Source organism: Eurosta solidaginis, chromosome 5, assembly GCF_040869045.1.
Source record: "Eurosta solidaginis isolate ZX-2024a chromosome 5, ASM4086904v1, whole genome shotgun sequence".
Taxonomy (NCBI): Eukaryota; Metazoa; Arthropoda; class Insecta; order Diptera; family Tephritidae; genus Eurosta; species Eurosta solidaginis.
The window spans coordinates 12,273,823-12,299,937 of record NC_090323.1 but is presented as its reverse complement, the minus strand read 5'-3'; the positions used below and the strand labels follow the sequence as shown (position 1 = coordinate 12,299,937).

At 34.5% G+C, this 26,115-nt stretch overlaps 3 protein-coding genes, 1 long non-coding RNA gene and 1 pseudogene across 5 annotated transcripts in view; 4 read left to right on the top strand and 1 right to left on the bottom strand.

Annotated features, from left to right (window-relative positions):
* The window catches only part of LOC137253842 (uncharacterized), a 297,293-nt gene extending 296,618 nt beyond the window's left edge, over positions 1-675 (top strand). Inside the window, exons 3-4 of the long non-coding RNA XR_010953899.1 lie at positions 200-377; positions 461-675. This is a non-coding gene — a long non-coding RNA (uncharacterized lncRNA). The remainder of the gene's footprint in view (positions 1-199; positions 378-460) is intronic.
* A 302-nt stretch (positions 676-977) lies between these two features.
* verm (LDLa and CE4_CDA_like_1 domain-containing protein vermiform) lies at positions 978-15,249 on the top strand. 2 transcript variants are annotated; one of them, XM_067788926.1, is made up of 6 exons: positions 978-1,103; positions 1,228-1,308; positions 10,176-10,296; positions 11,808-11,920; positions 12,870-13,019; positions 13,102-15,249. In XM_067788926.1, the coding sequence occupies exons 2-6, from the start codon at positions 1,257-1,259 to the stop codon at positions 14,250-14,252; spliced, it is 1,587 nt and encodes a 528-aa protein (XP_067645027.1). In that variant the 5' UTR covers positions 978-1,103; positions 1,228-1,256; the 3' UTR covers positions 14,253-15,249. The 2 variants fall into 2 exon arrangements, with proteins under 2 accessions (XP_067645027.1, XP_067645026.1); XM_067788925.1 differs by lacking the exon at positions 11,808-11,920 and adding an exon at positions 10,512-10,639.
* A 1,647-nt stretch (positions 15,250-16,896) lies between these two features.
* LOC137254114 (zinc finger MYM-type protein 1-like) overlaps positions 16,897-26,115 on the top strand; it is a 74,984-nt pseudogene continuing 65,765 nt past the window's right edge.
* EMC8-9 (ER membrane protein complex subunit 8/9) lies at positions 22,641-23,693 on the top strand. Its single transcript, XM_067757455.1, has 2 exons — positions 22,641-22,974; positions 23,039-23,693. The coding sequence occupies exons 1-2, from the start codon at positions 22,777-22,779 to the stop codon at positions 23,447-23,449; spliced, it is 609 nt and encodes a 202-aa protein (XP_067613556.1). The 5' UTR covers positions 22,641-22,776; the 3' UTR covers positions 23,450-23,693.
* On the bottom strand, positions 23,672-25,909 carry Gbeta76C (guanine nucleotide-binding protein subunit beta-2). The gene is made up of 7 exons (XM_067757454.1): positions 25,678-25,909; positions 25,259-25,474; positions 24,958-25,187; positions 24,704-24,905; positions 24,187-24,316; positions 24,049-24,135; positions 23,672-23,991 (listed from the first exon to the last, which is right to left on the bottom strand). Exons 1-7 carry the CDS (start codon positions 25,744-25,746, stop codon positions 23,885-23,887), a joined length of 1,041 nt encoding a protein of 346 aa, XP_067613555.1. The 5' UTR covers positions 25,747-25,909; the 3' UTR covers positions 23,672-23,884.

Below are 26,115 nucleotides of genomic sequence, written 5' to 3'. Positions count from 1 at the left end.
GCAATTATATAAATGCAGAATCGACTTTTGCACCCCTGACATTTCACCTGAAAAACTGTTGTTGATTTGGCATTTACAGTCAATTGAGCACGAATGTATATATTTACATTGCATTTACATTACATATTTACATACATACATTTATTATATTTATTTATGTTTTTGTTTTATGCTTTGTACATGTAATACGACAATGCAGTACAGCAACTTACATTCCACAACATCAAACAAAAGACTTCAACGTAAGACACGAACTTTTTATACACCACATATTTCCCCTTTTTGTTTGCGGTGAATAAATAAGCAGTAAGTGAGATTTGCAACCAACTAAACACACAGCAGCAAGAGTGGTGCTGCACATGATCAAGAGATATTTGGTAAATATTGGAATGTGCGCTATTTTAAGCGCTGCGTAATAATTTTTGCGCATATATAAATAAACTTGTTTACCATTTTCAAGAAAAAACAAAACAAACCAAGTTACAAGGCAATAAATTGCAAATTGAAGCATCGAGTACTTGTTCGGTCTTTTAAGCAAAATATGTGCATAAGAGGAGAGCGATATGTGAATATTCGAGTGAAAAGGGGAAATGGTGGATGTGGTGAATTTGCAATGAGAGCACGGTGGGCCAAGTTGGGTGCTTTTATACACTTACCATATATGTATGCATATAGAAAGAGATATGCCTTTCAGAAGGTAATTTTTAATTTTTTAAATCTCTGCAGCTTTTCTAAAAACGTTTGAATACAGAATTCTTAGCTTAGAGCTTAGATAAGTGTATTAAATTTTTTTTGTATTTATTACGTTAATTTTATTATCTTCCTTCCCCTCGCTTCATTTCCTCCATTCGCCAACTTTTGTTCTCTCTATTTCCTCTCTTTTCTTATACACACTTTCTCCTTTTATTTTGAAAATATTTGCTTTGATACTTTTGTATGCCACTTGCATAGTACAAGAAATTCACCACACTGCCCCACTCAATTGGCCATCTTAATAAATAGAACTTGTTGGCAGTGGCCAACACCTAGTGTTAGCGTGGCTGTGTATCGAGTGAAAACCTCGAGAGCTGTCCGTGCAAAAATAAAAATCAAATTTTAAAAAAGTATATAATTGTTCCGTTTTTATAGTTTTTTTTTTTTTTTTTGTAGTTTTTTCTCTCTTCAATTTTACCAATATTTTTGATTATATAAATAATAATATTAATTTTTGTTTTTGTTAATTTTCAGTTTAGTTTAAGTGGAAATACATACGCAATATGGCGTATGTTCTTAGAATATTATCTACATTTCTGTTGTGCTGTGCGCTGGGTGAGTAGAAAATTCAAATTTTTGGTGAAAAATGTTATTTATGCATAAAAAGGTTTCGCTGCTGAGTTTAAGTAAAAGAAATATATATTTTTAAGTGTGTGGAATTTTTTTAAATTGTGCTTTATAGAGACAATTTTGTGATAGTTTTTGGCAAACTATTTTTTTCGGTTGTAAACAAAGTTTAAAGTGGAAGTCAACTGGAAAAAGAAATGTTTAGTACAACAAATTTAAAAAAAAATATTCAAAGTATTTACAAAATAAAATTTTATTGGCTCCAAGAGTTTATGAGCTATATATGTATTTAACTGGAAAAAGCAATGTTCAGGTCAAGAATGTTTAAAAAACAATAATTGTTTAAAGTTTTTACAAAAAGTTATTTGATTGCCTTATTGAATTGCTTACGGGATTTTACGAATTTTAGTGCCATTTTTAATATATTAACACGATTCTTGATATAAAGGCAATTTTTTATTTTTTTTTTTATTTATATTTTTTTTTAGTCAAATTTTTATTGGAATCATAACGCATTTTCAAGAATCCAGTGACATTTTCTGAAATACGTTTGCCCAACTTAAACTTTTTCAAGTTATAAATTTAAAGGTCGCCAAAAATCTCAATAAACTTTTTCTCGTTTTCAAACTTTTAAATACAAAAATTTTAGTTCAATAAATTTGTATATGAGTAAAACTAAGAAATATTTTTTTCCAAAAAAACTGTGCTGTTTCTTTTTTCTAAGTTTTGAATAAAACTAGTTTTAATAAAAATAATTGGTCAGGATAATGTTAAGTGGGGTAATTGAACTTAAGAACCTTAATTTCCCCACCACAACGGGGCTATTGAAGCGTTCCATATATAGCGTCATTTTTCCGCCACCTTTTCAGCTCTGTGCAACGGAATTACTCGCAAAGAGCAATTATATCAGCATAACCCTATTTAAATCGTCACGTGCCGCTTAGCTTAGGGAAGAACTGTGAATTGTATGACCAATACAGCAAAAAGAAATAGTATAAGACGTCGACAACTGGTCGCTAGTATAGAGTAAAGACCTCACATAGACTGAATATGTCAATTGCTTATTCCAGCAGAGAGCCTCAGTTGTTACTTCTTCGCGATAATAAGCGAGTGCTCAGGATTGCAAAGGATTTCATTTTTGCAACACAATTCCTGCGTTTACGTTTGTCCGTTGCCATAGACTGATTATTGACAAATTTTAACTAGCTAAGGGGGCAGCCGAATTATTTGTGTAGGTATGTTTATATATGCCTTTACCTTGTGTATGTAATAGGTAATTATTCTTCGAAGATACCAATCTCAATAACGCCTATAAATCTTCCGAAGAGATTATCACTCAAGTAGTGCTGTTCGCCAAATTGTCTACTCAATCCGAAGTTGCACTTTTTACAAAAGCTGTTCTGAAGTGGCTAGATCCCAAATAACTAAAGACCTCCAGTTTAAAATGTAGCTGGCGAATTACTTTGGTAACACTTTCGCTTAAACCATGTTAAACGCATTTCTATGCTTCATTTTCACGTTTGAAATAAACTACGCTTACGCCACTCTTGGTATGACCGGAAAAGTCAATGCGTGTTTTCACAGAGACTTAGCTTGTGTTTGGCGGGGCAAGGTCCACCTGAGATAGTGATACTCCTTGATGTAGATTTGCAGTGTTGTATTAATAAGAAGTATACACCTTATTTCCCAGATTTTATGTCTCATAAGACTGTTCAATACGTAAGCACCATCTACAGAACCTTCCTTATTCCACTTGTGGAATATTAAAAGCAATTTTTTATAATATTATAAGCTGCAGCTAGCTCACGAGATTCGTGTCAAATTCACTCAAAACTCTATTATTATTCTTTATGCATATTAATAAGTGCTTTTAAAATAAATTTGCAATATTAATTGCATAAGTATTTCTAATTAACCGCAAACTGGTTTGTCTGTGTCGATGTCCATCACATTTCATCTTTTTTTCTCTCAAACTCAAGGTTGACAACCAAAGGTTGACTGCAACACTAGAAGTATCTATGAATCTGAATGCGTACAATTAAAGTTGGCATATCTCAAAAGATAAATGGTATATTTCACTACTGTGAAGGACAAAAAAAAACAATTAACATTTGCAAATATCAGTAAAACTAAGGCGAACAAATTAAATCGCAAAAGTGCACACCTCTCCAGAAGAAACGGTTAATAAATCATTATTGGCATGCAATGTCTCGAATTGTGTCTTCTGTTGGTTGTCTCCATTTGTTACAAATGCCAAGACAAAAAAGCTGGTTTTATTTCTTCAATTGTTTTCACACATGAAAAAAATGTCTGCTTCGATCTGCATTGCTGGCATATTTACTCCATATATTTTTCATACAAGTATAAGTCACGTCTTTGTGCGCTGTTTTTTAAGGTGCGGCCAATCGTAACAGATTCCACTTCCACCTCATGAATTTGTTTTGGCCTTTGGCCTTCATAAAACACTTGTAACAACTGCACCTTAAATGGACAGTTGTTTTGTTGTTTTTAAGAAATCATTGCGGAAATATGCTGTGGAAAAAATAGCTCAACCTGTTTTGTTATTATTTTTTTAGAGTGCTTCCAAAATTTTATAACGTTTTTTCTTTCAATTTGGATGAAATCGGTTTTGGTTAGTTACTGTGCGCATATTAAAGGCCGTCATACATTGAGTTTTACAGCTCCGGCTCACGCTCAATTCTCACGAGAATGGTGTGGATCATTGAGAGACTTGAGAAGCAGATGTGGTGAAATTTTCGCACACTTGAAATGTGATAGGCAGAAGTCTCCGCTGTTTTTTCATTTAACTCATACGGCGAAAGGCGCCATCTATTTTTGAAAAAGTAGGTTTATTAAAGGCAGCGTTGCCAAACTAAAGCCAAGTAATTAACAAATTATCTGGCTCACAAATTGAACCAGACTTCTATCTGGATTTATCTGGCTCAAATCGTTGTTGTTGCATTTGCATGCAAAATTATTTATTTGGCTCAGGATCTTTGCCACAGGATGATGGCTAAAGTTTTATTGAGAGCCAAGTGTTACAATGTTATGTTTTTCTTACAAACAGCCTTGACTATTTTATGTCGTCACTATTGTCTATTGTGAATGATCGCGGTTGAGCAGTGCTGCATGCAGTTAATTTAAAGAAATTTAAAAAAAATTACTTCACATGATTGGAACTTTTGTATTAGAAAGTTCGCAGTAATAGAAAACCTTAAGGCTTCAGCGCGAAATAAGGCACATCATTTTCAATATAGGCTACAAACAGAAAGTGACACTTGTTTAACATATCAGTTAAACTTTTAGGCGTTTCTTTATGGAAATAAATCAAACGAAAATCTGCTATCAGTTTATAGGTATATTTTCCCAAAAAACGGTTTAAGCCACATTTACATTCCGGGAATGTGTCGAGACTGCTGATCTGCAACTAGTACTGGAAAAAGATTTCCAGTAAGTTCCCTGCAGGGCTTTGTATTTAACTAAAAAATCAGCTTGATATTGCCAAGAAAACCAATTCATAAGATACTTTCAGCATTTTTATTGTTCAAAAATGTGTTTCAAGCTAAAGAAAGGGCACATCTGTTTCTGACTACTTTTTTTTAAACATGGATGGAGCTTTTGAACCACCTTAGTTACTTGAAGTGAAAAGAGCGTCTATCAGTTAAATTACCCTGATTTCTTTATAAACTGTGTAATTATTTGACCTTGAAATACTGGGTTTTCTAGACATGCGACTTGTGAACGCATCAAAGCAATAGACAATGTGACGGTTATAAAATTAATTAAATAAAACTTCTAATTACTTATCGTTTTGTTTTTGGCCCAGAAATTCATAGTCGGTTGTTCTTTAAAAAAAATCTGAAATAAATATCAAAAAAGCTCACCCATATCTTCGCTTTGGAATAACGTAGAACGGTACAGCAGAATATTAAAAAAAGTATTTCCGCTAAGGTCAGATCCTTAGGGAAACATTCAGTAGTAACGGCGTACTATAATATTTGGTTTCAAGGTTTTACTGTCACCAGTTCGCTGATAAATGAAAATAACCATAGTGCGCAATATCTTGCCTAATAAGATAATTAATGATAATAAATTTAAAAACTAAAGCTCTGTTTATGCCAAATTAACGATTACCCGATCTACTTTTAAGTATTACAAACATGTTTTAATTAAGGGCACTAATACAATAATTAGCAGTTACCAGTTTGCGTTGTACATATGTTTATGCAAACATATTTCTAAAGTATAACAATTAATAAGCATATTTATAGTTAATAGCTACATATTTGCATATGCATAAAAGATACGACACAACGATTAGGCCTCAACTATGTAAATATCATTTCAACACTCAATATTTATTGTATAAACAATGCATGATGACACTTTAACTTAAGCGAATTAGGTATCTATATACTAATACGCTAACAAAATTTCCATACAATCAATTGACAGGCTGTTTCGCATACTTAGCATACGTAAAATCACATAAAAGTTATATGAATCGATTCGTATTGATCAGCCGCAGTGCATAGAATTAATTTTTGAACGGTCCATTTTTTGTGGCAAATTTTACTTACACGTAAATACATAAGTCTTTATTTAACAGATTATTTGTTTTTTATTTTAGTTGTTTTCAAGAAAACATGAAATCACAAATAATGAGTTAACTTTTGTTGAAACTAACTAAATTCATTTATAAAAATTAATGGCAAATTATAATTTTATTTAATTAATTATAAATACATATGTAATAGTAAATAGGTTAAATTCCTTTAGTACATTTCTTCGTTCTTAACTAAAAATTCGCGTTTTTTGAATTATGACGCTATTGAAGTAAATGGGCGATATATGTATATGTAGTTTATATTGGTAATATAGGCCTACTGGCGAACCGAGCACCCAAAACTAACTTCGGTAGCGCGCCAACGGCGTATCTCCTGGGTGGTGTATAAAAAGCAAATTTTCAATTCAATTTCAAGTAATTTCACCACAATTCTATGTAAATTTCATTTGATTTTACATATTTGTTATATTTTTTTAAAGAGCTCCACACCAAAACTTATAATTACATTTGAAAAGTTTGTAGAAAATTTAAGAAAATACAATCAAAGATTATAACGTCTTAGGCCAAATTCAAAATTTTAATGAGAACTTTAAGTAAGATAGATCAGTTTGCTATATTTCCACTCACTGCTCAACTATTAACGCATTATTGCACTACCCCAACACTGGATGCATAGAGTGAGTTGAAAAAAATACAAGTTGGTCGAATTTCGACCACGGGCGATACTAGTGTGTATTAACCTGGGTCGATTTGTATGGACGAAAGTTAACCGATATCACGCCATCGATTTTTCGATAGGATTTGGGCTCAGGAAAAAAAGTTCCACTACGCATACCCAAAAAAATATTTTCGAGCCTGCGAAAAAAAAAATGGCGAAAGGCTAAATTTTTCGACCAAAACGCACCCCAAAACCCAACAAATACTTTTTTTTTTTGTCAAAAAACTGTTGTAAAAACATTGGCGATAACTTTTTTTCCTGAGCCCAAATCCTATCGAAAAATCGATGGCGGAATATCGGTTAATAAATCGACCAAGTCTAATATGTATGTATATAGTTTTGTCCCCGCCTTATTTCTTTTGCTATATAATTTATATTATTTACGTACAAGTGCAAATCAAGTTATTCATGATATTTTTCCTTGTTTTTTTTTTTTTTCATTATTCGATAATCGGTTTTATGCAATTCGTTCATAATCTGTAAAACGAGTTTATTTCGATTTTCTTGTCTTGCTCGATTTTATAGGTGGCACCAATAAAGCCTAGACATTACCAACAACTTTGCTAACAACCGCCACAACCGCATAACTTTTACTTTTTATGGCCATCAATAGATATTTACATACATATGTACATAAAGCGTAAATTTTGCTTTTGTGGTTGCAAACGCAACCTATCGTAACCAGTTTAATGGCATTAATTTCTACACTTCACATCACTTTTGTTGTCTGTCGCGAAATGTAATATAATCCATTATAAGCAATTGGCAATGGTTAAGAGCATTTCTCCTTTCAGTTTCAATTTTAAATTAGTTACATATTTGTCTCTAAAGACATGTCTTAAAGCCTAATGGCAACTTGTTAAGTTTATAAATGAAAAAAACCCACCCGGTAAAAACTGGTACACGGACCTAATTAAGTTACTTGGTAAGCGAAGAATAATTTAATATAATACTGTTTTCACACAGACGGCTTATTGAATAATAAAGGCAGTTTTCTACATTAAGATGCTTATTGAGCTCAATCTTCGCTACAAAATTCGAATCTATAATTATTTCATTAGTAGCTAATCGAATGCTTAATGAAGTCAAAAGTACAATGCAACTCTGTTGGGAGCGTTCAGTTTCTTAGTTTGTTGTGTGTTCAGATCTTAAAAATGTCATTTGTCAAAGTAGATGTCATTGTCTGCATGGCGGAACGATACAAGGTGGCCGCATCGAACAGCTTATTATAACCTTTTTTTTATTTGATTTGATACATCAACTTCCGGCGCAGTACGATTTTGACATTTGTCCATCGAATTTACAAAAACAAAGTACATGGAATTCTTATTTATGTATGTAGGTATGTCACCATGCTGCCACCTTGCATCGTTCCGCCATGATTGTCTGTTATATAGCATTGTCATTTTATTCGCTTGACATTTCATCCTTCATACTAATCGAGCAGTTACTTCTGTGTGAAAGCAAAAAATTTAAGATTTCATTAGAAGGTGAAATGAGATCATTAAGTTTCTGTGTGAAAACAGTATAAAGCTGGAGTCATTGGTGCCGTATGTCGTATCGCTGTATCCGTATCCCTAACGTAATCAGCTGTTTATCGTTACGACGGTAAACCAAAACCCAATTGGTTGGCTACGATACGGTTACGACCTTAGCGGCACCAATAATCGATTGCATTGATTCTCATAAGGTTGGTCGAATCAGCTGTTAAAAGGTTACCTATACGGTTACCGATAAAGCACCAATGTCTCCAGCTTAAGCCATCATGCCGTCGCAAAGATCCTGAGCCAGATAAATAATTTTGCATAAAATGCAACAACAATAATTTGGGCCAGATAAATCCAGATAGAAGTCTGGTTCAATTTGTCAGCCAGATAAGTTGTTAATTTCTTGCCTTTAGTTTGGCCTTTAATAAACCTAATTTTACTTTCGCTGCTTTGCCTTTACTATTGCCGTCATCCAGTGAGTTTTACAGCTCCGGCTCACGCTAAATTCTCACGGGAATGCTGTGGATCATTGAGAGACTTGAGAAGCAGATGTCGTGATATTTTCGCACACGTGAAATGTGATAGGTAGATGTCGCCGCTGTTTTTTATTCAACTCATACGGCGAACGGCTAAGCAGCGACATCTATTTTTGAAAAAGTAGGTTTATTAAAGGCAGCGTTGCCAAACTAAAGACAAGTAATTAACATATTATCTGGCTCACAAATTGAAACAGACTTCTATCTGGATTTAACTGGCTCAAATCGTTGTTGTTGCATTTACATGCAAAATTATTTATCTGGCTCATAAACTTGCCACCGGATTATGCTATATGTCGTATGTATTGAAAGAAATACAACAGCGACATCTGCCTATCACAACTCATGAGTACAAAATATCACGACCTCTGCTTCTGAAGTCTCCCAATGGTCCAGAGCAATCCCGTAAGAGTTTAGCGTGATACGGAGCTAGAAAACTCGGTGGATAATGGTTATACATATATGCTGCCAATAGTCATAAATAACTACTGCATTTGTATTTACCATTAAATACATTAAATTAGAATAAAATGCAAAAGATATGCTCTGTGTTATCAATTTATTATACAGTTCAATTTAGTATAAACTAAGTAAATTCAAAAACAACTGATGTATTTCATATTAGATCCGTTTAATGATAGATTATTCTGTACATATCCACGTATACGGCCGCCGTCTTTTAAGCATGAGTGAGCCTTAACAAATACCATTCAAAATAGATAAGTGAATAAGACCCAATTTTCAGTGGGAGTTTAAATTCCAGTAAAAGTTGACCAGAGTTTAACCCTGCCACTTTCGCCGTTTAAAGTAAGATGAGCAGATAAATATTATATTATTGACGAAAGTAGCAAGGTTAAGCTCTGGTCCATTTTAACTGGAAATTAAACTCGCACGAATTTATTCTTTTTTTCTTTGTTTTAACTACATTGTTGACCTTCGTTTTGTAATTTTAATTTGCACAGAAATATTGACAATTTTCTCTGACATAAAGGTAGGTTGATGACTTTATATAAATTAAACTTTACTTTTCATAAAACACCCGGAAGAAGATATAAGTCATATGCCAAACGAAAACAAATTAGTTTGGAGTGGACGTTTTTTGTAGTTATGAGGCGAAAAAAATCTTTCAGTTTCACAAATTACTAGTAGAAAGTATCCCAGCTGTTGCGTCATGAGGCCTAAACTTGTATGTTAAAAAAATAAACTAAATGTTTGAAGTAACTTTTTATTGCTCTATAGGTTTTAGTATTTTTTATTTGAATTCAAACAGCGAAACTTCTTTGATGCTTACGCCAGAACTCCACGCTAGGCCATTTGGGAATTTTAAGATGTAGTTTTTGTTATCTATTTCCTTACACATCGGCCAAAAGAGATAAAACGCTGAAACGTCTTATGGGAACATGATGAAGCCTTCTGTACTTGTTTAAGGCTATGCGATATTTTCTTTTGGCATGGCAGTCAATTCATTATATCCTACTAACCTTATGCTTATAAGTATTTAAAAAAAATAATTAAATTTTTATTTTTTTTCTCTCTAACTCAACTAGCAACATGCCAAGAAGTCAGAGACAAGCTCGAAGGTGTAGATATCGAGGAAGTATGTACCGACAGACCTGCCGATGAATATTTCCGTTTGGACACAGAAGGCGATTGTCGCGAGGTTTACAGGTATGGTTTAAATTTTCACAAGCATTTTTATTTTTTTGAGTTTTTTATTGAATTTATTATAAAAAAGTCCTAGATATAAAAATCAAGTTCGTAAAATGCATAATTCATAGAAAAGTCTATTTGTTTAGATCTTAAATTAATACATTTGAGCTGCTGCTTATCTTATTTGTTACTATGTATTTTAATGTTCTCATAATTTTCTTTGCAAATCAAAGATGTGACAAAGGTGAAACTGGCAAAACGCGCCTAGCCAATATTAAATGCAGTGGCGGTCTGGCGTTCGATATTACACGACAGACATGCGATTGGAAAACGAATGTCAAAAACTGTGATGAATTTGAGAGTAAGTCGACCATATATGGTCTGGCCTAAATGTGCAGTGTTGTTGTTGTTGTTGTCCTTTTTATTTCGATTCAAAAATTGGTTGCCCTCAATTTCCTAAAGATGCATGGGTCACACAAAATGTGATTAGTTCGGTAAACAAATTCGCTGTCAATATTACAACACATTTGCCAACAAGTTATGAAGTTTGTTCGTACATTGCATAAGCTGGTTCATTTCTGTATTTGTGGTTTACGTTATTACGTACCTTCTATTTATACGCAGTGCTTAACTCTCGAAGAGAATAAGGTTGGCTTTAATATAAAAACCTACAGGGGAAAAATAATAGAGGCTTTCAAAAATAGTATGTTTTGTAAAAGTTCGTAGCACAGCATAAAAATCAAATTGTAAGCGAGAAACCCATAAAATTGGATATTACATTAATGCATTAAGTACTTTGTTTTATCTATTACAGCAAGTAGCAAAGTACCTATCGGTTTTCAAAAGTTCTATTAAAAATCCGTATTCAACGTAGTATGGAGCTGTCTGTTATATATGCAAGACCGATTTACGCTCCACCGAATATCGAAACTTCTAAAAACGAAATATGTTTAAAGCCAACTTCATTTTCCTTGATGAGTTATCACTTTGCCTTTGTTTAGAACTTCAAACTAGTGGCTATTTCAGTACTATTGCACTCTTCTTACTATCGGATCAAAGTTCACAACTGGCATTTGTATATTTTCCTTCTTTGTAAATAAACTTTCATATGAATTGTCTTGTTTTCTTTGTCTATAATGTGTTTTCTTGTTTTCCATGTGTCTCTCTACATGTAACTAACCCAATTTATGTTTTTTTAACTTTTCAAACCATCGAATACTTTTGGTTAACATATTTTCTATTTTTTATATATAATACAATCATGAAAATTAAACCACCAAAAATACTGTAGAAAAAACCAAAGTTCTGCATATTTTTCTTTGAATCGACGAACCCTGCTGTTTGTTTTTTTTTTTTTTATAAGTGTTTTATATAAGGACTTTTGTTGCGAAAACCGTTAACTAGTAGAAACGATCTTGATACATTTTTTATTGTTTTCAATGCAAAGCATCTTTTTTATGAAAATAAGAAAACGCCTACACAAAGCCCTAACAACAGACACATTTTGCAATCTCTTTGTGTTTCTATAGATGTACGAAGTCGGGTTTGAAAGAAATTCAATGCCCCTCCGGCTTGGCCTTCGATATTTCAAAACAAACCTGCGACTGGAAAGCAAAAGTAACTAACTGCGATGAGAAAGAGAGTAAGTGTCTGAAAAACTGAATATCAACAACAAAAGTATCTGCAACAAACTTTAATGCTTCACTAGTTAAATGTAAATAGAGTAGAAATAATATTTGATTTCGCTGTGCAAATATAATGTGTTTCCAAAGGGCTCGTCTAATCGGTATAATATAATTAAAACAACATTCAATAAATATAACTAATCATAGCGTGTTATAATTCCTTTATGTATTTTTTTTTTTTTTTGTTATATTATTATATAAAATATAATTGATTAGTCAAAGTAATTTTGACTTTCCAAAACTTATGCATATTGGAAGCAACTAGCAAATTATTATTCTAAAGTTAGCTTCTAAATTTGCTGAGTGTGAGTATGAAACGGGTCTTCTCTTAAGGTTGCCGTCTTATATTTCTTCTTCACTGTCGAAGATCACTCACAATAATATGCTTTTGAAACATTAAACTTTATTAAAACCCGTTATATTATACATTTTAAAAATATCGTTTTCCGAAAAATAAGAATCAGAGCTCGTGGATACACATTTTTATGCGCATAAATATATATTTTGAAGTTTGGGGCTTAAGGCGCATATACACGCTCACATTCGATATTCACTCACTTTTGCGCACTTATTTGGAATAAAAAAATAATAATTTTTTTTGCACAAAAGAGCTATTTTCAAATTTTGGAACTTTGGTTTTGGTGATTTTACCCATAATTTACTAACCTATTTCGGCTTAAACATTTTTACAACCTACCAATTACAACTACACTACTCTTACCTTGTATATATGTCCAAAAACGAGTCACTGCAAATTAAGGGAGATAATGTGTTATATTATTGTTTGATCAGAAGAGTTGCGGTGATTCAGCTCGAAACATTCTGCAACTAACACATTTTCAAATATAACCTTTTGGTTGCAACTTTAAATAACCAAATATTCTTTCACACTTCTACACAAATTAGAACCACGTAAGGTAAAGCCAATATTGAAGACTGATGAGCCCATCTGTCCAGAGGGTAAACTTTCATGTGGTGATGGCGAATGCCTTGACAAAGAGCTGTTCTGTAATGGCAAAGCTGATTGCAAGGATGAATCGGATGAAAACGCTTGCTGTAAGTAGTACAGATGAATTATTTAACAATCGAGAAATATCTAAGCAAATAATATCCACTTTTCATGCTTTACTTTCCACAGCCGTTGATGACGATCCAAATCGTGCACCTGAGTGTGATACTACACAATGTGCTCTACCCGATTGTTTCTGTTCCGCTGACGGTACGCGCATACCTGGTGCTATTGAACCCTCACAAGTGCCACAGATGATCACCATCACTTTCAACGGTGCTGTTAATGTCGATAATATTGATTTATATGAAGATATTTTCAATGGTCAACGTCAGAATCCTAATGGTTGCTCAATTAAAGGCACATTCTTTGTTTCGCACAAATACACCAATTACTCTGCAGTACAGGATTTACATCGTCGTGGTCATGAAATCGCCGTTTTCTCTCTAACACACAAAGATGATCCAAATTATTGGACTGGCGGTTCATACGATGATTGGCTCGCTGAAATGGCTGGTGCTCGTTTAATTATCGAACGTTTTGCTAACATAACTGATGGTTCGATCATTGGCATGCGTGCACCATATTTGCGTGTTGGTGGTAATAAGCAATTTGAAATGATGGCTGATCAATTCTTTGTATATGATGCTTCGATTACTGCCTCTTTGGGCCGCGTACCTATTTGGCCGTACACATTATACTTCCGCATGCCACACAAGTGTAACGGTAATGCGCATAATTGTCCATCGCGTAGTCATCCAGTTTGGGAAATGGTAATGAATGAATTAGATCGTCGTGATGATCCGACATTTGACGAATCATTGCCTGGTTGTCATATGGTGGACTCATGCTCAAATGTAGCCTCTGGTGAACAGTTTGCACGTCTTCTGCGTCACAACTTCAATCGTCACTATAATAGCAACCGTGCTCCTTTGGGCTTGAATTTCCATGCTTCATGGTTGAAATCTAAGAAAGAATATCGTGATGAATTAATCAAGTTCATTGAAGAGATGCTGACACGTAATGATGTTTTCTTCGTAACAAATCTACAAGTTATTCAATGGATGCAAAATCCAACTGAACTCAATTCGTTGCGTGATTTCCAGGAATGGAAAGAAAAGTGTGATGTTAAGGGTCAACCTTACTGCTCGTTGCCCAATGCGTGTCCACTGACGACGAGAGAACTGCCTGGTGAGACTTTGCGTCTCTTTACATGTATGGAATGTCCTAATAACTATCCGTGGATCTTGGATCCCACAGGCGATGGTTTCTCAGTTTAAGTTCGTTAGTAGGTTAGAAAAAAATAGTACACTTACACCATAATTCATACAAGCACAGACACACACACCACAAAATGTAGAAATCTGAAGAAAGAGGAAATAAGTAATTTATACTTTAAGCAGCAAAAGTTTCAAAAAATTTATTTTATTATCTTAATTTGTAAATTGATGATTTGCATACTCGTAGTAGTTCCACCGAGAGTCTGATTTATTTAAAAAAAATTTTAACTAAAATGTAATTAGATATTTCTTCAAAATACAAAAAAATTTAACATTGTTACCGTGGAAAATACTCATTACTGTATAACATTGTATTTCTCTTGTTCTTCTTCTTCTCCTTATTCTTTATCTTCTTATGTTTCAGATTTCTATATTTGAACCTCTTATCGCTTTTTTCTATATTCTTCTTTCCACCTTACATATATTTATTATCTTTTTCTTCTGAAATTTTGGTCTATTACAGTACTTTAGCTTTTCTATATTTTATAAATCTGTTCGCATATAAAGCTTTCAATCTTCTAAGCAATCCTACTTCTTCAAATTATACTCCTCTCAAGGTTTTAATCTTTTGAATTTCTTCTACTTACTATTACTTTCCTTGTTATTTCATTATACGTTTTCCTAGCTTCTTCCATATTCATTTTACTACTCATTCCCTTCTATTTATATTCATAAATGTTTCTTATAACTTACTCTCGTCCTTAGTTTAATTATACTTTCGCGTTATTAATTTTATTTCTCAATCGTTAACTGTCTGTACAAAGTGATATATTTTTAATTTTCCAACTTGACCCCATTTTTCTTAAATATTTCTCAAAACTTTGCTCTCAGCTCTACTCATTTTCTAAATATAAAAAGCGCCAAATATATCACAACAACTTAAATTCGCTTTTATTTATGTTAGTATTTTTAACTAAGGAAAACAATAAAAAATGGTTGTTCTTAAAAAAATTACGATGTTAAAAAATAAATAAAACTTCCAAAAATTAAAAAAAAAGTCGTATTACTAATGATGTATGAATTGTGTAGTAGCAGTGGCGTAGCACAGGGGACGCCGGGGCGGTTCGCACCGGGTGTCACAAAAAAAATCGCTTGCACAAAAATTGCTTTTTCTAGGATTCCCCACTAGCACTAGCTCGACTCTACGTATAATTCGGGGAATTCCCGCAAAAGAGTTTGACGCTGCCGTGGGGGATTCCCCGTCCCTTACTCGCGATCACATTTCTCATTTATTTCGTGAAGTGTGGTGTGTTTGGTTGGCGTGAATTGTTAAACGTATATTATTCTCAGGGATGCACCTTAACGTTAAGCTAATCGTTTATCAAAAAATTTCCACCGTTTCCGTTGAAACACTTCGAAATATTATCGATAAAGAAATTATCAAGATAAATTGTATCTCGTTTTTAACCGAAACGAAAAGCTTTCGTTAACGTTAAAAACGTTAACAAAAACGTGATACTTTATGTTTGAATTGTGCTGGCAATGCTATAGCCATGGTGAAGCCGTAAGGTGGTAACAATGAGCGCACATACACACACAAACTCCATATAATTTGTTTGTGTAATTCGTTAGTGGTAATGTCAAAAACACTCTGAGAAATGTTCGTACTGTCAAAATTCATGAGAAAAGTTGCAATCAGCTTGGCTAATGCTTTCACCTTTAATGACTCCGCCATCAATCAGCTTTGCCAGCATAGTTTGAAATTAATAATCAACATAAACGATTTGATTCCGTTTTGATACGGCAGAAAACGAAACGAAATCATTTCGTTAATTTGACGTTCTTAACGTTAATAAACGAAACGAAATGACTTTGTTTCGTTTATTAACGTTAATTATCGTAACTAAATGATATAGGTTCGTTGGTTAAGCATGCCTGATTATTCTGTAGTGATAGATAATAAAAAGAAAAAGATATATTTTAGAAACATATATGCTGTTTTGTGAAGATTAAAAATATTGATTCATATCGAATATTTTACAGCTAATGCCAATTTCACGCTTAATGATATAATTAGTCAAGCTCCCTACATTACAGCCCTAACTGAACTCAGTCTTCCATACAAAATATAAATTCTTAATTATCTCATTATTGCTTTATTGAATGCCTAATCGAGTGAAAAATCCAGTAAGCTTTGCTAATTGCTTCGAATTTTATTGTCAATGTAACAAATGACAATCAAAAATAAATTATTTTTAATAATTTACGAAAAATAGAAAAACACGAAAAAAAATCAAAATTAAATTTTCGCTGCATTTGCTGCAAACGATAATATGGCTTTTCCGGAAATAGCCACATATTTGGTGAGGTGCAACGCACATCTATGAGTAATTGCGCATGTATTTTATTTTGATTGTATTTATAGTTAAGAAGGAAACGGCTGCTTTCCATTTTAACTATTTTTTGTAAAAACGAAATTTTTTTTGGGGCTGCTGAAGCACAAGGCCCTGTATGAAAAGGGAAACTTAATTATTTTATGAAATAAAATTGTGATTCGAGTAAGTTTCTGTGTGAAAACGGTATAAGATAAATTGTATAATTGAATTTCATATTGCTTAACTAGTTTATGAGAAAATGCTCTCATATTATATACCACAACAACTGACTTTTTGTTTTAGTGTAAGAAACAAACATCAAGTGAAAAATGCCCCGGGGAGTGCATACATCCAAAATAAAAAGTGGATTTCAGCAAAGGAAAGCCAAACAGGCTAGATTGGATGTATTGATTTTTAAGTATGTTACAAAAACTGATGGCAGCCCAAGTTCATCAAAAGAAATTGATTTTCACCTTGATACAAATGCAAGAGATGATTTAGATAATATCAGCTCATCTTCAGGAAGCAACATTGATAGTATAGAATTAATTAACACAAACGAAGAAGATGCTGAAAATAATAGTATCAGTACTGTTATTGTTACCAATGAACCATTTCCTCAATTAAATTATGTGTCAGAATGGAGTATTCCTGTTCCTTACAATCTTCGACCATTTGCTACTGTTTCTAGACACGGAACCAAAATAAAAGGTGACGCTCGTCATCTCGCAAAAGATTGGTTTTATAAAATTGTGCCTAATGGTGAAAAAATCCTACGGTCATGTATGGTTTATTCCATCAGCTCTAATAAGCTGTACTGTTTCTGCTATCCTTTATTTGCTGTGGCCAATAATACCAATGCGCGAACATTTACGACTGGATTTCAAAAGTGGTGGAAATTAAATCCGAGAGTAGCTGACTACGAATGTTCAAATGAACATCTAGAAAATCTTGAGAAATGGAAAACTTTAGAAATGAGACTAAAATTGAATAAAACAATAGATGATGCAGCTTTGCAATTGATGGATATAGAAAAACAGAAGTGGAAGCATCTTTTCACTAGATTACTAGATATATATTTATATCTGGCTAAAAAAAAACTTGGCGTTTCGTGGACATGATGAAGGACAAGACAATTTTTTGGAATTAGTAAAACTATTGTCAAAGTATGATGTAGTGTAAAAAGAACACATGAAGAAATTGGAGGAATATAAAACTTCAAAAGTATCATATTTGTCACCAGATATACAGAATGAATTCAATAATGTTCTATCAAGAATAAGAGTGGGATTTTACAGAATCTCTTCCTAATCTTATGGTTGCACTGAAATTGTTCATGACGGGTTACGTGTCCGTAGCTTCATGTGAGAGAAGTTTAAGTAAATTAAAATTAATAAAAGACTACAACAATTACCCAATCGCGGCTTAGCAATCTTGATATATTAGCCATCGAACACGAGGCAATACAAAATATAAATTTTGATGAAGTAATTGCTGAGTTTGCAGCTGCCAAAGCTAGAAAGAAAAAATTTTTATTGTATAACAATTCCTTTTCTGTCTTAGTTATTATTGTGCTTTGTTTCTTCAATATTATAAATAATAAATGATCCATGACCTTTATCATATACAATTTATTGCTTTTTACTTTCGATGGGGTGACACCACCAACTTCCGCACCGGGTGCCACCCAAGGTACTAGCTACGCCACTATGTAGTAGTGTATAATCACGGGAGCCTAGATTATCGCACTATTCTTCACATTTAACACGCAGACCTCCAGCCAACAGTAATGCTTAACAACTGCTTAAAACCTCAGAGAGCCTGCGCTTCTAAGGGTATAAAACAGCCAAAATAGCACAACGGCGCGAAAATATCGAAAAAAAAAAACAAGTAAAGGTGTCTAAGTTTGGGTGTAACCGAACATTATATACTCAGCGTGAGCTTCAAATGTACATTTCATTTCAGATAAATTACTTTTCTACATAACACGTGGCACCGCCCGTTTAAAAAAAATTTCTCCCCATTTCCTCTTACAGTAAAACTTGATAAGTGAAATATCATTGATTCAAACCCACTTTTTGCTAATTTATAGCTTATTATTCTAGTCTACGACCCTTTTAAACTTGTTTTGTTTGTTTGTCCCATCCATTTTTACTAGAAATATTTTCCGTTATAAGGAAAATATGTGTACACAATTTCATTACGATATGTTAATTTTTCTTCATGTTATGGCTCCCGAAATATAGAAAATTGCTTAGTCATAAAGGCGGCGGTGCCACGCCCATTTTTTAAAATTTAAACATTTTCCTATTTATTGTTATAAATCCACTTAGAAAATGAAATACCATTGATATAAAGCTTTCTTTTGCAAAGATATAACTTATTTTATTCGTCCACGGCCCTTCCCTTTTAAAATTCTTTTATATAAAAGTGGGCGTGGTCCTTAATCAATTTCGTTAATTTTTCTTCAAAGCAATCCTTATAGTAAAGGCAATCTCTCCGGAATTTTGTTACGATAGGTTTAACGATTTTGGATTTATGATTAATAATATTTGTAAAATTGATTTTAAGACATCCCCCCCCCCCCCCCCCCCCCCCAAAAAAGTTGAGAAATTTTATTTTTCAAATACTTTACAGAACAAAAATGAAATATCCAAAGAAAACATATATTCAAATGTTCAATATTTAATTTTGGCATTTCACGATGCACGGCAATTTATACATGAATACCGCTTTTATAAAAATAAAACAAAATTTATGAAACTTTTTGATACCATTCCCCTCCCCCCACAACCAAGCTCACGTTCCTCTACTCTTCACGTATTTACAACGTTTCAAACTTATTGCAGCGGAAGGATCTGCTTTATACTCTATTGATCCGGAAATATGGAGATCCTATACGCTTTCATAGCACGGTAATGAACAACGCAATAAAGCCGATGAATCAAGGGCATGTGGAGTGTCGAGGGGTTTATGTATAGGCCTGGTTTCCTCCGAAGCGGGGTCACTATGTAGCGGCCGTTACATAACGGTAGAGTATGTTGCAAAGTAAAAGTAGTTATGTCGTAACTAAACCCGGAGTCATTGGTGCCGTATGTCGTATCGCTGTATCCATATCCCTAACGTAATCAGCTGTTTATCGTTCCGACGGTAAACCAAAACCCAATTGGTTGGCTACGATACGGTTACGACCTTAGCGGCACCAATAATCGATTGCATTGATTCTCATAAGGTTGGTCGAATCAGCTGTTATAAGGGTACCGATACGGTTACCGATAAAGCACCAATGTCTCTAGCTTAAGAAGACGGTGAAGTGCATCGTAATATTGCAGCGGAGTAATGTATTTCACGGCCGTCATGACTGTACAAACTCGTTCATCAACGTTGTTTCTCACTGCTATACTCAAAGTCAAGACGAATTCAGTACCAGGTGTTGTTATCCCAACAGCTGATTGCTTCTTCTTGATTATTTTACATACAGCGCCTTGTACTTCAACAAGGCGAATTCAGTACCAGGTGGTGTTATCCCAACAGCTGATTGCTTCTTCTTGATAATTTTCCATACAACGACTTGTACACTAATATGTCAGTTAATCAAAATCAATAAACATTTTCTTTGCACTTGACATTCTTCTGACCGGCGAATTGGTTGAATTCGCTTTGCTATGACCTGGTATAGATTCGCCTTGGTACTTTAATGCCAGTTAATCGAAATCAATTAAAATGTCCTTTTGACTTGACTTCTGCTCGGCGAATTGGTTGAATTCGCTTTGCCATCACCTGGTATGGATTCGCCCGAAGCGGTGAACGTTTTGTCAAATATTTGAAATTATTCATTTTATATTAAATAGATAGATTTCGAAAATTTTGAAAATGCGAGAGGATATGAGAGATTGAAAATGCCAACAATAGCTTCCGGAGCCTTACAATAACTTGTACACCTTATAGTAAATGTATCAACAATTAAATTTTCAAAAAAATGAAGAACGTACATATGTGTCTTTGGAGAGAGACGACACATAAGCATTGGACCTAAAGCGGGAGTCATTGGTGCCGTATGTCGTATCGCTGTATCCGTATCCCTAACGTAATCAGCTGTTTATCGTTACGACGGTAAACCAAAACTCAATTGGTTGGCTACGATACGGTTACGACCTTAGCGGCACCAATAATCGATTGCATTGATTCTCATAAGGTTGGTCGAATCAGCTGTTATAAGGGTACCGATACGGTTACCGATAAAGCACCAATGTCTCTAGCTTAAGAAGACGGTGAAGTGCATCGTAATATTGCAGCGGAGTAATGTATTTCACGGCCGTCATGACTGTACAAACTCGTTCATCAACGTTGTTTCTCACTGCTATACTCAAAGTCAAGACGAATTCAGTACCAGGTGTTGTTATCCCAACAGCTGATTGCTTCTTCTTGATTATTTTACATACAGCGCCTTGTACTTCAACAAGGCGAATTCAGTACCAGGTGGTGTTATCCCAACAGCTGATTGCTTCTTCTTGATAATTTTCCATACAACGACTTGTACACTAATATGTCAGTTAATCAAAATCAATAAACATTTTCTTTGCACTTGACATTCTTCTGCACGGCGAATTGGTTGAATTCGCTTTGCTATGACCTGGTATAGATTCGCCTTGGTACTTTAATGCCAGTTAATCGAAATCAATTAAAATGTCCTTTTGACTTGACTTCTGCTCGGCGAATTGGTTGAATTCGCTTTGCCATCACCTGGTATGGATTCGCCCGAAGCGGTGAACGTTTTGTCAAATATTTGAAATTATTCATTTTATATTAAATAGATAGATTTCGAAAATTTTGAAAATGCGAGAGGGTATGAGAGATTGAAAATGCCAACAATAGCTTCCGGAGCCTTACAATAACTTGTACACCTTATAGTAAATGTATCAACAATTAAATTTTCAAAAAAATGAAGAACGTACATATGTGTCTTTGGAGAGAGACGACACATAAGCATTGGACCTAAAGCGGGAGTCATTGGTGCCGTATGTCGTATCGCTGTATCCGTATCCCTAACGTAATCAGCTGTTTATCGTTACGACGGTAAACCAAAACTCAATTGGTTGGCTACGATACGGTTACGACCTTAGCGGCACCAATAATCGATTGCATTGATTCTCATAAGGTTGGTCGAATCAGCTGTTATAAGGTTACCGATACGGTTACCGATAAAGCACCAATGTCTCCAGCTTAAGGCTAAATACATCTATGTCACTAAATAACGCGCCAAAATTGCGTATATGTACAAATTTGCGCAAATTGCTGCGTGGCGTAGTGCTGCTGCCGCTAGATGTGATGTGATACATTTGAATGCATACAAAGATTATTTTATCTTGTTGTTGTTGTAGTGAAAAGGTTTCTTCCCGAAGGCTTTAGGGAGTGTTATCGATGTGATGGTCCTTTGCCGGATACAGAACCGGTACGCTCCGGTAACGCAGCGCCATTAAGGTGCTAGCCCGACCAGCTCGGGAACGATTTATATGGCCAAATTAAACCATCCCTCCCACCCCACCCCCAAGTTCCATGAGGAGCTGGGGGTGGCCAGAGCCTCGTCTGTTAGTGAAACAAGATTCGCCGCGGATAGGTGAGGTTAACAATTTGGTTTGGAGAAGCTATATACTGCGCTGGCAACCTGAAAGCGTTGCGCTACACAGCCACTTAAATCTGGTATTTTAGTCGCCTCTTACGTGAGGCATACATTATTATTTTATCGTGTAGTGTAGTACCGCTTGGTGGGTGCTTGGTTTAAACTAGCTTTACATTTCTTCCAAATTGTTCTGTACCTGGCAACACTTTTCGACCCATTCACAAGACCATGCCGGAACTATATAAGGTGGCAGCATGGAACAGCTGATTTGTACTTTTTGATTTGATTTGATACATCAACTTCCGGCGTAGTACGATTTTGACATTAGTCCATCTAATTTACAAAAACAAAGTACATGGAACTCTTATTTATGTTTGTAGGTATGTTACCATCCTGCCAAGTTGTATGGTTCCCCCATGCAGCAGACAATTTTCATTACATTCATTTTCGAACGCGTTTAATTAGCAGCTGTCATGATTTGACAACATTAATTTATAAATTAGCTGGCTGTAAATTAGAACGTTTTTTCAGAAAAGCAAGTTTTAGAAATTATTCTTGAAAGAAATACCTTCGATTTCGATTTAAAACAATGACGGATTATCAGTTCAGTGAACGTGCTTACGCCAAAACCATTTTTCATGCTGCCAAATATCCACACTTGGCCGTAAACGGTTTGCTCTTAGCTGAAAAGCAACTCAAAGGGAACACAGTACAGATAGTAGATGCGATACCATTATTTCATCAATGCCTTTATCTAACACCAATGGCAGAGATAGCGTTAACACAGGTACAAACATATCTTATTATTTAATTAAAGAAATGGGTCACTACTTTTTTTCTATACCAAAAAGGTGGATGTATATGCAGAACGCGAAAATTTAGTTATAGCTGGTTATTATGTGGCACAAGAAAATTTCGATGACAACAGCATAGAAAAAGCACCCGCGGCAAAGATAGCAGACAAAATATTAGAACATTATAAAAATGCATGCTTTGTCTTAATAGATAATAAGCTTATGAGCATAAATCATACGCAAGTAGCTTTAAAAGTATATAACAGTAATGGTGACGTACCACGTTGGACAAAAGCCAGCTACACATTAGCCAAATCGAAGAGTACATTAGAAGCTGTGACGGAACTGTTGCAACGCGGCGCTATGCGTGAGTTAGTGGACTTTGATAATCACTTAGATAATCCCGAAAAAGATTGGACAAATGCAAATTTTAATCGTGACTTGAAACAGGTAATGGCCATGTACTAATTGGATGAAAAGGTAGTAAGTTGCCAAGTCAGAGAGAGAGGGAGGATATGTCTTTAGCTATAATTCGTGCAATTTTTTTTTTAGGTTTTTTTTTCTTTTTCGTTTTAGTCCACAATGCATTTCAGTTTTAAACGTATTTATATAATTATATAAATAACTGTAATAAGTACCGCACCGTGCTTAGTTAAAATAAAAATAAATAAAATAAAGTAAATACTGCAGTTGTATTGTATATCATGATAAACGCGATATATTTTTAATTATTTACTGAATTCTTTAGACATAGATTCTTTTGCGTTTTTAATTATATATATAATAAATTTTAGAAAGTCCCACATATGCTTGCTTGCAAGTGATTAAACACATTGACGCTTGAGTATAAACATCATAAATACAAACATATTTATGCAAGTGCTATTTGTTGCTATTTTCAATTCATAGCCATAGACGCACTTGTTGATCCCAGCTGGTGGATGCCAAGCACATACCATTCGGCGAGAGGCTGATGCATGTAATACGATTTTCATGCCCTTGTAACATGGCTATAAAAAGTTAATGGTATTATATTGTTCCTGAAATGAACAATATCTGTGGCTTACCATTGTGTTGTACTTTTACAGTATCCCAAGCATGAATATTTCCTTCAATGCCAGAGCACATCAAATAGCGGCCGCTGGTTGAAAGCGCTGCGGGAGCAATATAAATATTAGAAACAAATTTTGATTAATCTCATTTACCGCAAGAAGTGAAACCCGTATTTTTCTGTGGTGGCTCATATTGCGCTATTTGTTGATCTGAACGTATATCATAGAGCCGCGCTGTTTGATCCTCCGAACAAGATGCGAAACCATTTCCACTGGGATGATACTGGAACGATTTGAAATGATGAGGCATTAAACGATATAAAAATATATTTACAAATTGCTGTTGAGGGAAAACGATAAAACTGCACTGGGTGGCGCAAAAAGTGCTCGCGCAGACTAACAGATACACTCTAATTTAACGCGGCACGCATGCATGACAGAACTACTTCAGATGGGGCGAAGTACAGTAAATACAACAACAAAAACGTGTACGGAATTATTTCGCTGTCACACAATTCCCAGCGAAATTTCATCTACTAGCAGATGCCGTTCGGAATGGCTCATACAAAAAAGGAGGACGCGCCCCGCCGATTTGTCGCATTGATAGAACTTTTTTGAGTTGTGACTGTTTTCTTTGATCCAGGGTGCTGTAAAAAACACTTTTACTTACGCACACAGAATTCACGTCCATGTCATGACCAAAGAACATTTGTTTATAAGTATCTTCACGTACATCCCACAGTTTAGCTGTCTTATCTACCGAACCCGTTATATAAGTATTCATATCGGGTGAGAGACTTAAACCAGCAATATCACCGGCATGTCCATTAAAGTCCATTGTCTTTACACCTTTCTCAAGATCCCAATGGCAGCTGAAAAATTTTTTGTATCAATGAAAGGCTCAGCAGAATCAAGACTACTTACATTTTCATATCACCCGAACCAGTTATGAGGTGGCCATCGTCTAAGAAACGACATGAACTTAAAAAACCTTCATAACCCAAAAGTTCGCGTGTCATCTTAGCCACACCCGAAGCATCGCGATTATTCACATCGTAAATGGTACATTGATTATCCATACCACCACATGCTACGAAATTACCTGAGGGGGAGAAGGCCACTGTCATAACCCAAGCCGAACGGAGTGGTATAACCTATTAAAAAAATATCCAATAAATCGATATGATCTTTGTTATGGTAATTCATAACTAGAAATCAACTGCACCTGAACTTTGTTCGCCGTCCATGTGTCCCATATAATTAATTTTCCGTCTAGAGAGCCAGTGACGCAGTGTCTGGCATCGCCAGCAAAGTGTACGGAATTTACTTTGTTTATGTGGCCTTTAAGGACCTTCTTCGGACACAATCGCAGTTTGGGCACATCTCCCATATCGCCGCATTTCTCCTGTAGCGTGCAGTCAGCTTTAGCTTTTTGGTCATCCTTAGGGTTGCGTTGTGAAAAATTAATTTAATTAGCATTACTCTTTTTGCTTTGAAATTTTCAGTATATTAGTATTTTTTTATGGAGGGTATTTAATTTAAAAAAAAAAAAGCCTTTCCTTTACATGAACATAAAAATACAATTACGGTTAAGAAAGGGTTAAACGCTGTTTAAATTTGATCTAATTTAAATTGAGTTGCCACCTTGAATTTCTGTATCATTCCATTTATCTCATCGTGCAGCTTTTGTGTTTCTGGATCGATTTTTGGCATTTTGCTTGTAAATTATTTGAATTAATTTTTTATAATGTTAAGCCTAAAATCAAACTGTATAATAAAAAAAAACAACACAAAGTTGCACTTTGAACACCGTTCAACAACCGATAAGTGTGCCCGCAGATGTAGATTCAAAGTCAACGCCAGTATGCAAACTGAGTAGCCAAATTTGTTTACAATTTGCTTTCACTCTGTTGATGTACGGTTATAACAGCAAAGTAAAAACATTAATGCAATTAACTAATTGGATTTTAATTTTGGAAGTAAGAAATTGTACGAAAAACGCATGCGCTTATAGAAAGCTTGAGGTTCATAGCGCAAATATATCGCTTCCAACATTACTTGACCTAAGACCAGGAGAAATGT